General features: G+C 33.5%; 1 protein-coding gene across 8 annotated transcripts in view; it reads left to right on the top strand.

Annotated features, from left to right (window-relative positions):
• Positions 1-16,037, top strand: part of SSBP2 (single stranded DNA binding protein 2) — a 296,491-nt gene that overhangs the window by 186,149 nt on the left and 94,305 nt on the right. For 6 of the 8 annotated variants that reach the window (XM_027604661.2, XM_027604665.2, XM_027604666.2 and 3 more), the window contains exon 5: positions 15,201-15,290. The exons of the other annotated variants lie outside the window; for them this stretch is intronic. In XM_027604661.2, the coding sequence (XP_027460462.1) occupies positions 15,201-15,290 (90 nt within the window). The remainder of the gene's footprint in view (positions 1-15,200; positions 15,291-16,037) is intronic. 8 annotated transcript variants of the gene reach the window in all.

Raw genomic sequence — 16,037 nt, 5'->3', positions numbered from 1 at the left:
GGTAAATAAATATATGTGTAATTATGTTTCCTCCTCTAAGATTATAAACTCTTGGCAACAAAAATAAGGTTTACTTGGTGTGATATCAGATGTATAGTAGGCGCAAGTATTTGTTGGATTAAAAGAGTATACTCGTGAATGAAAATGAAGTAAAAAATTGATTTAAAAATATATAAAAACTTGGGGTGCCTGGCTGGCTTGGTTGGTGGAACATTCGACTCTTGATCTAAGGGGGTGTGAGTTTGAGCCCCATGTTGGGTGTAGAGATTACTTAAAATCTTTTAAAAATATAAAAAATTTAAAAATAAAAAAATAAAAACCTAAAACATTTCAATCATGTTGTCACTTTAAAGACATCAAATTTTTGAAATTGAATTTCTTTTTTTTCTTTTTTGTTTTTACAGAGAGAGTACGTGAGTGAGCAAGATGGGGAGAGGGGCAAAGAGAGAAGGAGGGAATCTTTTTTTTAATTTTTTAAAATTTAAATTCAATTAATTAGCATATAATGTATTATTAGTTATGTCAGTGATTCATCAATCTTATATGATACCCAGTGCTTATTACATCACACGCCAAGAGGGAGAAAATCTTAAGCAGGCCTCATGCCCAAAGTGAAGCCAGACATGGAGCTCTATCTCACGACCCCAGGATTGTGACCTGAGCCAAAATCAAGTCAGATGCCTAACCAACTGAGCCACCCAGGTGCCCCTGTAGTTGAATTTCAAGCCACTTTATATGAAAAGGCTCTCCTGTTAAAATTGTTTTTAATTTGAAATCTTTTTATCTTTCTTTAAAATCCACTGTTACAATATACTATACCAAATGAATTTTGCCTGCTTCTAAAAAGCAAATTGACTGTTTAAAGATAAAGATTTCCTATCTTAAGAATCCCAAAAAGAATGTGGTACAGTGTCTGAAGGCAGATAGCTGCAAAAGAGGAATTCCAGGTGTTTTGAGGCGTGTTGCCATACTCTAGAGCCCAGTACCCCTTAAGACTTGGTATATTTGTTTAAAAAAAAATAGTCACATTAACTCTTTATGTTGAAACTGTAGTTAACCATCTTTCTCTAATGACTAAATATGTTACAGATTTCAGATCAGTGGATATCAGTGATTACTGTAGGGCAGATAGTTGGAGAGAAGAAATGGTGGATGAAGTTTGGCCAAGTGTGTCTCAACCAATGTCTCATGAGGTTTATTACTATTTTTTTATTTTTAAAGCATTTTTCTAGCATGATTGTCTTTACTTTTGCCTCTCTGTTCTAATGGAGAGTACCAGTTATTTGCTTAATTTCTCATTTTTTAATCTAATTAACTGTATTTTTATAGGTACTATCTTTGGGATCTTTGTTAAGGCATTTTTTAGATTGCCTCTCCACCAAAACATTACACAGATGTAAAAGCATCCTTTGCAGGTATCCCTTAATCTGTATGTTTATATGTGCTAATATATAGTAATGTTTTGGTTTGCTTTGCCTTGTGGCAGCAATTAAATAATTAAATTAAATAATTTCAAACCCAGAATTAAGCAGAGGCATATTCTATATTAATAAAAAAAGATTTAAAAAGCTAGCCCCTGTTTCCAATTTGGAGCCTATGTAAACAAGTATTTCCATTTAATATTTTACTTTTATTTTCATTTTGTACTTTTTAATAATTCATCTGTTATGCCACTTTTAAGAAAACAGTAACTCATATCTTTTAAAACCAAACAGTAGTATTTCTGCTCAAATCACTACCAAGTTTTCTTTTTATTCATAATAGCTTTGGGGGGATATGAGATATTTTAAATAACTGAAGACAATTAAAGTTTGAAGTTTTAAAAATTAATCTTAGTATGGATATCATCCAAAAATATTGTGATGTCATAAAAGAACTTGAAACTTATTTTTTTAAACCTATTAAAATTCTGCTTAAGTATATTTAGCTATTTGTTCTAGATAAAATTTAAGAACTTTTGGAAATTTGTTATACTCGATGCATGTTGTTTCAGGTCCATGCCAATAATGCTATTAAAAGAAAAAACTGAGAATTATTGACTTCAAATTTCTTCCTACCAAAGCTGTAAATTTCAAAAGCAGTAATATATTTCAGAGGAGATATGCCTTTTTGCAAAACTTTTTAAGTGACTTACAAGTGATAGGACTTTTTAAAAGATGAGTATATAATGATTACGTTCTTCCTGGAAAAATCAAACACACAACCAAAAATTAAAATGACTCATATTATTAATACAGAGCTGTGCCTCCATGACTATAATCTGTACTGGGACAAAGATTTTTTAAAGGACTTAAAAATAGAGGTTCTGTTGTCATGTAATCAAAACACATGTGCCTTGGAATCTAAAACAAGGCCGTTTAGGATGACAGAGGAAGCAACTGAGAGAGGTCCTACAGCAGACCATTGAGAGGAAGTCAAGAAAGGTTAGTAGATCTGCCTGGGAGATCTTGGAGGCTAGTAGCAGGCAACACATAGTGGTATGTGCAAGTGGTCATCACTAAGTTGGTACGGAATGAGTAATGGAAATGCTCTTCAGGTAGCAAACTCTGTGCACCAGGGGTGCATGGCAAGAAATAATGGGTGGAGATCTAAGCAGGTGAACTATCTGTATCTAGGGAATGCAACCGCAAATAGTGAGGACTCAGCTGTGGAAGTGAAGTTCAGTGGCAAAACATACTCTTTTTGAATTAATATGAGGAAAGAACTCAGCAGAATGTTTTGCTCTAGTCTCTGAGACATTGAGCTGCTAGTTAAATGGAAACTGAGCTGGAAACCCCGCAAATGGAAGTAAGAAGTGGACCTTTTGTCACAAGGATGGAGGCTGGATCCAAGTTACTTTGCATCAGGGTCAGAACAGGCATCATGGTGAACCCTAAACTCTGGTTTCAGTTGTCTTTATGTTTTCTCTACCTAAGAGCTAGTGTGGCGAGAATCTAGATGGAATTGGGGGAACCTGCAGTTAACAGTTAAGGAGCCATTTCTTTGTAGAGAAGAGGAAGGCGGAGTTGGAGCCTGGCAGGCAATTATAACTGCGAAAGAGATACTGCTTTTGATGTTCTTCTCCTTGCTCTGCTTCCCTACTGGCGAGGGGAAAAAAACAATTTACATGGACATGCTTCAAAGCCACTAAAAGAACTGTGAGACCAGGAAAACCACAGAACCTAACCTAGGGAATGTGTGTGTGTGTGTGTGTGTGTGTGTGTGTGTGTGTGTGTGTGTTGTATAAATATATATATATGTGAAATTTATTATCAAAGTATAGTTGACATACAATGTTTGATATTTGTTTCAGGTGCACAGCATAGTGATTCAGCAATTCTATACATTACTAGGTGCTTACCATGATAAATGTAGTTGCCATCTGTCATCATACAAAGTTATTACAATATTATTGACTATATTATCTATGCTGTATTTTTCAACCCTGTGACTGACTGACTTTCTAATGAATTTTGTACCTCTTAATCCCCTTTACCTATTTTGCCCATCCCCCTAGCCACCTCCCCTCTGGCAACCACCTGTTTCATTCTATTGTTTATTTTTAATCAGGAAGGTTGATTTAATCAAAATGTAGCATTAGCACACACATAGTGTGCAACAGGTCAAGTACAGTAACCTCTAAGGATCTTTTAGAGTTCCCCAATTTATAGATGCCCCATGAAAAATGTCCTTCAAAATGAAATAGTCATTTTGGGGGATAGGTATATTATTTTTCTATTGCTGATGTAACAAATTGCCACAAATTTAGCATCTTAAAACAACATAAGTTTATTATCTCATAGTTCTGTAGGTCAGAAGTCTGGGTTGAGTAGGCTAGTTTCTCTACACCAGGTCTCACAAGGCTGAAATCAAGGTGTGGGCCTGCTGAGCTCTACCCAGGAGCCTCTGGGAAGTATCCACTCTCAAGCTTACGTACACTGTTTATAGAATTCAGTTTCTTGTGGTTGATGGAGTCAGCCAAGAGCTGCTCTTAGCTTGTAGAAGCTGCTGCATTCACAGGCCCTGGGCATTAGAGCATGGGTATCTTTGGAGGGCCACTCTGTCTACCGCAGAGGGAATTATTTTTTCAAGGGGTAACTCTGATAATTCAATTTCCCTTACGAGGTGCTAGTAGAAATAGTTAAAATACCTAGATTCTCACACAAGTAGAAGCCCAGGGATTTTCATAATCAATAGTAAAAAAGGGAGATAAAGGCTTTCATCTTTAAGGTCAAAAGGAAAATTAGGGTAATCTACTAGAATCTATAATGGTTAAAACCTTGTGAAAGAGGGTACAACATTAATATTTCTAACATCTTTTCCTTGTGTTTGTCTTTAAACTATGGTATTTTGAAATACTGTTGAGGGTTACATTTTTTTTTAAGATTTTATTTATTCATTTGACAGAGAGAGAGAGAGACACAGCGAGAGAGGGAACACAAGCAGGGGGAGTGGGAGAGGGAGAAGCAGGCTTCCCGCTGAGCAGAGAGCCTGATGTGGGACTCGATCCCAGGACCCTGAGATCATGACCTGAGTCAAAGGCAGATGCTCAGTCACTGAGCCACCCAGGTGCCCTGAAGTTTACATTATTAAGTGACTAAAATGTTTGTGGGTGGGGAGAGGGTTGTTTAATGGGAAAGTTGACAGGCCTACAGTCTGACCATGTGGTCATAATGGAGGCTTATTGCTTTAATAATAACTTACCCAACCTCTGACATTCATTTGAAGACAATTAATACTTCTCAAGGGCTGATCCTATATGAATGCTAAACATGTTCATCATAAATATCTTCATTTTGTTTTAAACAAAAATTTTATATGCTATTTATATGTTTTCTTAACTCATAATTATCATTTTGAGGGGTAATCACACCAAGTTCAAAATTTTGTATGACCGAAAGGAATCTGTGAATCTTCGAATAGCCCCAGGCACCTAATGAGCACCTAGTATTTGGGATGCATATTACAGATGTAAAGGTAACGCCTAGAACTTTATCTCAAAACAAATCTCTTATGTCAGCTCTTTTTTCTTATAATCTACCTTTGCTAATAAAGCTGAATACAGAATTCCAGGAACCGGATTTCTGAGACATGGCTGCTATTCTGAAAATTAGCCACTAAATTAAAGGCTGCCTCCTGAAAGTATCCTTTAGAAATGATACAATTTTTGTGTTTATCAGCGTCCTTCTGCACTTTTCTTGCACTTAAAACATTTTTTAGCACCAGTAGCTCCTTCCCTTCTGTCGCCTATTTTCTTTCCCATGCTTCTTGGCTTTCATATGAAAAAGTTAGCGTTTTGTAGAAATTACCAACCAATTAAAAGCATTCTTTTTCTTCTGTATGGCAAATACCAGCTATATTTATTTTGCCACTCTTCATCACTTTCTATGTTTCTAGATGTCAGAGTCCAGGGTCCACTTCGGCACTGATGTTTGGTTTTTGTTCCTTGATTTTGTTTTTAATGCTGTTTCTGAGTCTGTCCCTCTTTTGGAAGCCAAAGGGGTTGGGATAATATTCTTTGGATAATTAAGGTTTTTTGAAAGCAACATATAAAATATTTTTATGATTTAAAAACAGGCCTAAAAAGTAGCACAACAGTCAATGATCCTGGTTCTCCAGACTCTAAAAGGGTGACTGAGGGGGGTTGACTGGGGTTGAGTATATACTGCTAAAAATGGACTTGTGTAATCAATGCAAACAAATGCCCAGATATAATGTTAAGTGATTTTTAGATTATTGATAGGCTCTAACTTTCCAAAACAGAAAAACGTATACTTCATAGTATTAAAATTAAAATGTTTTATATTTTATTTTATTTAAGTAAGAGTTCTTGTTTAAGTTAGAAATGTCCTCATATTTTTTAACCCTAAGTTTTAGGGATTAGGTTTGTTTTAAATAAAGTTAGCATTTGGTCCCATTATATAGCTATTGACAAAACTGGCAGTGTCTATGTTTAAACTGTAATAATTTTCCTCTATGTTATAAATAGAAATAAAATGACATTTCAGAAAGTTTGTGGAAAACAATGAATCATGGAACAGTACATCAAAAACTAATGATGTAATGTATGGTGATTAACATAATAAAAAAGGAAAAAAAAGAAATATATCTCATTATAGATAATAAACATTATACAAAGCTTTTCTCGAAAAAAATCATTTATATAATTTTAACAGTTAAATTTATGTATCCACCCACTGTCTTTCATAGATTATTTTTTATCATTTGCATAAATATAGTATATATATTCTACACTCAATTCTGTATTTGTCATGTTTCACAAAGCATTATATCATAAACAAATTCCTATGTTTCCCAAATAATTCCATTTGTAACCATTATTTTTAATAGTTGAATCATGTTTTGTCACTTGATGTACTACAATTTATTTAAGCATTACATTATTGCTGAAGTTTTAGGTTACTCTGAGTATTTTTTACTATAAATATATGACAGTGAACATATTTTATGTGTACTATTTTTTCTCATAGTTCAGAATTTATATTTCAATAGTATCTGAAAAGAAGGATCACTTAGTCAAAATTTATTCATTTTTTTATAGCACATGATATATACATGTAAAGTGCTTGCTACAAGTGTACCAATTTCCCATGCCACCAATAACTTAGAAAAATCCTTTCCTGGCAAGATTCCTAAGCATATTTCCCTAGTTATCAATAATATCTTAACTGTTTACTTAGTTACTAATAACATTTGCAAAGAATGACCCTTTGAGGTTTGTCAGATCTTTCCTTTATACCTGCTAACTGAAAAGATTTTCTCCCCACCAGCTTTCTAGTGTTTCAAAAAATAACTCAGGAATGATCACTGAAGAGGTTCACATCATTTTAGGCAAGTAATTTAGAAATCAGTACCTAGGTACAGAATTGAGGCATTTGGGAATTATAAATATCAAGAAAACATCGTCCAAATATCTAGAAGAGAAAAACAGATTACATCCCTAGGAACAAAACTCAGGACAGGATCAGATTTCTGCAACACTAAATATCAGCCAGCAGTGGTATCTCTAGTTTTGATGAGAGTCGGCAAAGACATTTGCATATATAAGGGTTTGGAAAATGATATTTCTGTATCCTCTGGTCACCCTAGAAATGTATACAAATTGAAAGTCCTGGGTAGCAAATGTTATGTTATTTTTAAGAAACTGATAGCGGGGCAGGGAGCCTGGGTGGCTCAGTCGGTTAAGCATCTGCCTTCAGCTCAGGTCATGATCCCATGGTCCTGGGATTGAGCCCCGTATCGGGCTCCCTGCTCAGGGGGCAAGTCTGCTTCTCCCTCTCCCCCCTGCTCGTGCTTTCTCTCTCACTATCTTGCTCTCTCTCTCACATAAGTAAATAAAATCTTTGAAAAAAAAGAAAAGAAACTGTTAGGGAAAACAATAGGTAAAATTGGAGTTCTTTATTTTTGAAGCTGAAAGTATGGTTACAAAACTGAATGGAGAGGCCAAAAGTTATTACTGAAGGAAGAGATGATGGAAATAAAATGTGTATGCCTAAAACTCCAGATATTTATACTAAGAATTAGGAAATGGAAGAGGGAGATATAAAATAGGAAGTGTAAGCTAGCTTCCTTTTTCATCAGGAAAGGGTAAATGATATTTTTTGTCTTAATTTTAATACCTTTAAAACTTAGGATAAAGACAATTTGTTTCTTTTTTTCCGATTTTAAAGGACATCTCGTTAGATGCATATTAGAGGACTTTTCTTGCTCACAAGTGAAACAAATATAGCATAAAGTTTCAAAATAAATGGATGGGAGACGTAAAATAAACACATACGGAAAGAAGAGCTTGCAATATTAATTTCAGACAAAGTAGATTTGAGGCAGTGATTATTAAACATGGAAAATAAGGGAGAAATGGACAAACAAGAATTGTAGGGTATTATATATATTTGAAAGAGCAAGGGGACAAAAAATAGAGACAATATGAAGATATTATACAAATGGATAAAAATGTAGACAATAGATATTTTACTAAATATCCATAGGAAGTTATGATAATTGATCATTGGTTAGACCACAAAAAAATTCTTCAACAAATTCCTAAATATAGAAATTGTATACTACATCTTATCTAGACACAGTTGGGAAAGCTAGAAATTAAAAAAAAAAAGCCTCCAACCATTTGTAAATTAAAATATATCTTTGCTTATATTGACAAGGTTTGATGTTGCTGTTCTCATATTTTTTTTTGCTAAATCATCTAATCAGTATAATTTTGGTTTCCAGTTATATCCAGTAATCAAAATTATACTGATTAGATGATTTAGGGAAAAAATCATGAACATCAACATCAAACCTTGCAGATTCAATCAAAGGTAAATTCAGAGCCAAACCTTATAGTTTTATATTCTTTGTATTTAAAAAAAATAAATTATTTACTAATTTAATTGAGAAGTTTGAAAATAAATAATAAAGCCTTTTTTAAAAAAAGCATGAGAATAGAGATAATAAAAACAGCAAAAGAAGTAAACAGTTTCTGGCAAAGATAATGATGACAATGCTAATTCAGTTTAGGAGAGAGAAAATGAATCTTCATCATCTGTTTCAGGGCCAGCAGTTTGGTAAGGTGGTCCAGGGCAGGTGAGCGGCTCTGCTCCGTGAAGTCATCCAGAGACTGAGACTGAGGCTAGCGGTGTGACAGCAATTAGGTCTCTAATTAAAAATAAGTAGGATGGGGCGCCTGGCTGGCCTAGTCAGTAGAGCATGCAACTCTTGATCTGGAGGTTGTAGTTTCAGACCCCACATTGGGTGTAGAGATTACTCAAAAATAAAATCTTAAAAAAAAAAAATTAGGTAAGCTACATTCCAAACTCTTAAGACCAAAGCCTGGATATGGTGTATACCTCTTCTGCTCACATTCCATTAGTAAGAACCTTGATTCTTGGTGAGAAAAAGGGAGACAGAATTATGGTGTAGTTGGGCTGCTGTGTGCTTGGCTACAGTTCTCCTACCATGGAAGAAGGGAAAAACAGATGTTTATGGTTGACTAGTAGTCTCACAGCTGCTGCAGAGGACTTTTTTTTAAGTATGTAAAAGTAGTTGTGAATATGGATAAAACTAAAAATCTCAATGAAATGAAATGTTCTGGGAAAAATGTAAATGAACAGAATTGAAGCAAATAGAAGTTTAGAAAATATAAAAAGAATAATGACCATAATTATTTCCAAAATTGCCTTTGTATTCAGGCAGTTTTACTGCTGCATATTTTTTAACTTTCAAAAAGCAGATAAACACTGTATTATAAAACTTTTCAGAGCATTATAAAAGATAGTTTGCCATCCAATTCATTTTGAGAAGGTAAAATTATCTGAATGTTCAAGTTTGAAAGATATAATACAGCAAGGAACATTCTAAACTGGTCTCATTTAGAATATAGATGTAAAGATCCTGAATAAAATATTAACAAATATAATTCATTAGCCTTTTAAAAGGATCACCCATGATGATCAAGCATGGCTTATCTCAGAAATACAATGATGCTTTAAGTTTAAAAAAAACTATCAATATATGATTACTTATATCATGCTTCCCAAAAGAAAAACCAAAGTATCAATCAAATATAAAAAGGCAAAGCATCTTTTTTAATTTCTGATTTCTTTGAAAATTGTTTTTAGAATAGTAGGCATAGAAAGATTTCTTAGTATGATAAAGAATATGTCTTCAACCAACAGACAAATATTTAATTGTGCTTTGCCTTAAAATTGTAAAGACAAGATATTATCACCATTTTAAATGTTTCTCAAAAAACTTCCTTGCATATGGCTTAAAAATAGCACAGATAGTTTAATACTAAAAATCACCTCCCTGCCCAATTTCTTCCTACTCACTCTTCCATTTAATCAATCCTTCCTATTTCTAATAATCATGTCACTATTTTAGTTCTTCTGTTATTACCTTAACAATTCTATATATACTTAAAATATTTTTTCTATTGCACCAAGTACAGACTTTATATCTTGATTCCCTGATGTATAATTAGGCAACTGATTCTCTAACATCCTTAGTAAATAAAACTGTTAGTTATTTAATGTGTAGAATCTTGATAAATGCTAATTTAGTAATCAATTGTATCCTAATTTTATTTTTAAGCAAAATTTTATTATATACGTGTTGTTTTGAAACCTCCATGCAGAAGTATATACAATTTTTTTCTATCAGAGGCCACTAGTGATAATAACTAAGATTAAAATAAGAATTCTTTTCATTTCTATTACAGATTTTTATTTAAGAAGATAAAATATAAAGTAACAGTGTATCTCTCTTCTTTAAATTCAGAAATAGGGAATTAGAGGGAGAATAAAAATATTTTTTAAATGCAGTTATATAATAGCACTTAAGAGAAAGGAGAAAATGGAAAATGGTGCTAGACATCTATATATACAAAGGAAAAACAAACAACACAAAAAGAAAGAAAGGGCACAGATTGACTCATGCCTTCTTAAAGGGTAGAATTATTTAAGTATAGGAAGTCCAAGAGAGGAAAATGGCCACACAGACTTAAGCAAAGATAAATATATAACAACATGTAAAGATTTCGTGGTGACTCTTTAAAGTTCATTTTACTGTGTCCTTGGGAAAGCAAATAATTCACCAAATTTAATATATTGCATATATAAAAAGTAGATAAAATTATATTAGCGACTTGGGGAAATAAAGAAAAAGTAAAGTTGTCACTCTCAAAAACCCTTGAAATTTACTTTTTTTAAAGGGTTTAATTTATTTATTTGACAGAGTGAGACAGCACAAGCGGGGGGAGCAGTAAGAGGAGAGGGAGAAGCAGGCTCCCTGCTGAGCAGGGAGCCCAAAGTGAGGTTCAATCCCAGGACCCTGGGATCATGACCTGAGCTGAATAACCGTCTGAGCCACCCAGGCGCCCCAAAAACCCTTGAAATTTAAGACTATGACAAAGTAAATGATTTAAGAGCAGATAGAAAATACCTATCTAAACATATATATTGAAATCATACAAATTAATCCAGTAGAGAGACAAAACACTTTTAATGATAATTAATATTCTCACATTTGCCCTGAAGTCTTATGTATTCAATTTGGTTAGAAGAAATATTAAAGCCATAATATTTACAGGATTTTCTTTTTATGAGAGAGAGAAAATAAAAAGTCAACCCTAATCATGCACATATTACATAATAAAGGATTTTTCATGGTATTCTAATGGGAATTCACACAAATCCAGTGAAACTAATGCTTTCTAGTAGTTCTTAATGTAATTAAACTACTTGCTCCTCTTTTGTGATTTAGTCACAACCGTCCAGAATAATACAGACTTTATAAATTAGAGCCAACAATTTTCTGTCAATCCTCAAGTCAAGAGATAAATTTCTCGTAAGTTGGAAGTAAACTTGAAACAAGTCCTAGAAATTATAGCAATGACAGTTTGTGATCTCAGGGTGATGAGATCAAGCCCCACAATTGGCTTCCTAGTGGGTGTGGCTTGATATTCTCTCTCTCTCTCCCCCTCTCCCTCGGCTCCCCCACACGTTAGCCCATTCTCTCTAAGAAAAAATAAAAATAAATAAATCGTAGCAATGAAATCCAAGAAATTTTGTACTTCTTTCTTCTACATAAATCCCTAATCCCAAAAACTTGATTCTCATTTTGCTTACAGTTTCAAAGCATATATTATTTATATTGCTACTGTATATAAATGAGCAAGTTAAATGATTTGAGAAATACACTCTTTCACAATGCTTGCCGTGCAATTTGGTGTACCTCTGGAGTATTTATTATCAGACTAGTATTTGTTAATGATTAACACAGTGTACCAAATGGTACCCTAAGCTTGAGTCCACACAGTACAATAAAGGGTGAGTTATCCCTTGTCAATAAATCCTAGAGGAATGGATGAATGATTTAGCTCAAAAATGTGGTCCACAGAGTGAAGTTTGGGCTGAAATGCTCTGATGTAGTGCTTTGTACTGGGTAAACAAACTGGTAATTACTAAGGTTCTGTTCATTTCACTTTGTGTCCTTGTGCCAAGGCTAGAAATTACTATCACACCAGAAAAGTACATCATGTTCTAATACATAAATCATCTAGCTATAAAACTCTTTTCTATTTTCAAGAAACAGTTTGCTGTTTCTATTCTGTTTTTTTTTTCACTTCTATTCTTTTCAAGAATACTATTTGCCCAAAGTATGATTATCAAGAAAGAAAAATTTCCACAAAATTCTTGTGCCACTGTGAGGGAATAGGTGCAAACTGCAGGAATTTGGTACCTCTTGAAATGTAGGGAGGCAGTCTCAACAACAGAGTAAAAGGCATATTTAAATCAGTTGGTCACCATAACGTGATCATTAGTTTGTATGATTTATTCATTCATTCCTGACTATTCTATTTAAAATTATAATCCCTACCCCCTTCATTGGGAACTCTCTGTTCCCTGTTCTTTTTTTCTCCATAGAACTTATCATTATCTTTCTTCTCGCACTAGCATGTTAATTTCCAAATGGCAAGGATTTTAAGGATTTTTTTTCCTATTGTGTTAACTGCTCTGTTGCAGAGTGTTAAAGAGTTCTCGACAATATATATTTTGATTTAATTTGTTCAATAATTTTGAAGTCATGAAATGAACATTCAAAAGCCATTTTTAAAGATTTAATTGTTTAAATCTTCATCTGAATCATACATTTTGTTTCACTTTTAAATAATAGATGAAAAATACCATAGGAAGCATATATAATGAAGAACTTTGAAGAATAAGCTAGCATATTATATACCTTTAAGCTCTGTGGTCCCCAAAAAAGAAAAAAGTAAAGGAGCCAATGATGATCCAGCATTTTTGTTGAATTTTAATTTAGATGCAAACAAACTTTTTCTTCTCCTTTGGGGAGGCAGAAGGTTTTTGTTTGTTTATTTTTGTTTTTTGCTTTGAAATGTTTTTAATTTTATTATTTTTTTAATTTAAATTCAATTAGCCAACATTCGTGTCAGATGTAGAGTTCAATAATTCATCAGTTTGTATAACACCCAGTGCTTATCACATCACATGCTAGGCAACTACAATTGAGGGAGAAATAACATCTTGGAATTATACTAAGAAGCTGCAATAATTCACTGAATTCTATTTTGTTTTTATAAACCTGCTCAAAGTTGTAGTACACATATCTGTAAAAGTATAGGTGAGGATGGTTTACAAACTTATCTCAAAATGTTTCTATTGGGGCACCTGGGTGGCTCAGTCAGATAAGCATATGCCTTCGGCTTAGGTCATGATCTCAGGGTCCTGGGATTGAGCCCCGCTTTGGGCTCCCTGCTCAGCAGGGAACCTGCTTTTCTCCCTCTCCTCCCCGTTTATGCTCTCTCTCTCTCTCTTGCTCTCTTTCTCTCTTGCTCTCTAACTCTCTCTGTCTCTCTCTCTCAAATAAATAAATACATCTTTAAAAAAAAGTTTCTGTCCTGCAATTAATTAGAACAATAGTGACATCCTATGTTTAGCTCTTAGTACTGAGAGCAGCTTCCCCATGACAGTAATTGACTGTCAAAGGACCTTGATCAAGTCTTTTTTCCTAGATCTACCTGTAATCATATTTAAACTAAAAGAGGATAAATGTTTGGTGGTAAATTTTCCTCTTACTGTAACACTGTATGTTAAAACTTTACACCAGGTTAGTTAAAATGAAAAAAAAAATGTGCCTTTCATTTTCTAAAAACATGAATGTTGATACATAAAGCAAAATAGGACAATATCTGGCAAATGGTAGGTATTCAATTAATGTACACTAATTAAATTGCATGTTTTTGCTTCAAATCGAATAACATGGGTGCCTGGGTGGCTCAGTTGGTTAAACGTCTGACTCTTGATCTCTGCTCAAGTCTTCATCTCAGGGTTGTGAGTCCAAGCCCTGCATTGAGCTCCATGCTGGGCGTGGAGCCTACTTAAAAAAGTAATAATAATAAAATAAAATAGAATAACAGATTAATGTTTCATCTTAATATCTAAGAAATATTATTTGTCCTTTTATTTGCTTTATCAGAAGTTTAGAATTTTGGCATTCATTGGTAAGCAACATTTTAGATAACCACATTTAAATCTAGATTTCCTCAGGAAATACTAAAATCATTGGTCTTCATTATTAAAAACTGCTAGTATTATAGAATAAACATGTTTTAGTATTTTTATCAATTTATATACCAGGAAATGTAGGCTACAAATATATTGATTTTTCATTCTCTAATGGAATATTAATGTATGAATGAATACACTGATATATGGACAAGGACAGTGCAACAGATATACTAGATCCAGTATTTGTTTTGAGTTCTTTTCATAGCAGAACTGTTGTATTCATACTGATCTTTCTTCAGCACATTTCTGGTCCCTTTATGACTGTTCTTAGTATTTATAATATGTAACTAGGTAGGAGGATGAAATGAAACCCATGTTGTGGAGTAGTGAGTGATATGTATTACTGTTGTATGTAATAATTAAATCCAAAACCTCGATTTGATTACAAAGAGTCTAACTCAAAATTTTTAGTACTCCTATTTCATGAAGCTCTAGGGTTCCATAAAATAATTTGTAAGTGAAATAGACTGAGTTTTTCAATCTGTTTCTTTCATAATCTGTTTATATGAAACTAATCTCTCTAAATCTAATTCTTTTATCCAGTCTCCTAATTACTTTTTCATCCTCACCACCCTGTTTTTGCTATCAATTATATTTTGGCTTCCGGTTGTAATATATCAGAAATTGAATAATGTGTTACCACCTATAGGCAGAAAATTAATTGTTCTTGTTTACGACACAGAAAAGCATAATCTAAAAAAAGAGTTCTTTTTTCCAACTTTTGTACCCACCGTTTTCAAACTTATTACCTACATATATACATATTTGTTATTGATGTTACCATTTCAGATGCCTGTGCCTTCAATAAAGCATTTACTTAAACTTTTATCTTTTTGTCGTGTTATTATTTGCCTTTTATATATCATTCAAATATACCATCTTATTAAAATCCTATGATTCAAACAGTTTTAAAAGACTTGTTTAAACCAAATAACTTAGTCATATACAAAACTAACTGCTGTACCTTAGTTTACCTCTAGAGTGGGGGAAATTACCAATAGTTATTCCTGGGAATGAAAAGCTCCCCTTCCTACAGTCTGTGATCGTTAGTCTTTGGTTTTGTGCCTTCGCTGTAATGATGTAGGTTTGTTTCTCCTTTATTCTTTGCAGAGCGCTGCAGCAGCTCCCAGCCCAGTGCTAGGAAACGTTCCCCCAGGAGATGGCATGCCAGTAGGTCCTGTACCACCAGGGTTCTTTCAGGTACTCAGAGAAACGCTGACTAGGGATGTTAAGGCATAGGAGCTCCTGTTTGGTTTTATTTAAAGACATGAAGGAGAATGAGGCTGTTTTAATTCTTAAGGTAAACAATGTGTGCAGCCAACTCTTGATACTCAGAGACGGGTTATCTAGTGTATAGATTAGCCCTTCCTTCCTATGTCTTATTTGTTGTCAAATTTTTATTCATGTATTTATTTTGCCATTTCCTTGTTCAAGTAAGAAAAAAAGGGAGTGGAAATGCAAACTGGCCCACTAAGTTAACTGTGGTAAAGATGTGGTGGGAGGAGAGGCTAAAGATGAAGTTCTGAAATGATAGATGGATTTTAACTACCCCAGCTGTCCAGATCTCCACAGACCAAAGATAATCAAGATTTGGCTGTACTTTTAAAATATGGCTAAATCATAACCTTTTCATTTATCAGAATGATAGGCCGTATCAAAAATATTTTGATAATCATCTCTTTGGCTTTTAAGCTGGAATTGTTACTAATATTATTACATGACATTTTAAAATCGGATTTTAAAATACATATGCTGATATTTTTAAATCTCAACAAGACCATTTATTTTAGCAACGATGATAATGATTTTAGAATTACATCACTTTTTAAAAATTTTTTTATTAACGTATAATGTATTATTTGTTTCAGGGGTATAGGTTTGTGATCAATCTTACACAATTCACAGCACTCAACATAGTACATATCCTACCCAATGTCCATCACCCAG

Source organism: Zalophus californianus, chromosome 5, assembly GCF_009762305.2.
Source record: "Zalophus californianus isolate mZalCal1 chromosome 5, mZalCal1.pri.v2, whole genome shotgun sequence".
NCBI lineage: Eukaryota > Metazoa > Chordata > Mammalia > Carnivora > Otariidae > Zalophus > Zalophus californianus.
The sequence above is the reverse complement of the archived record's forward strand: the minus strand, read 5'-3'. Positions and strand labels throughout refer to the sequence as shown.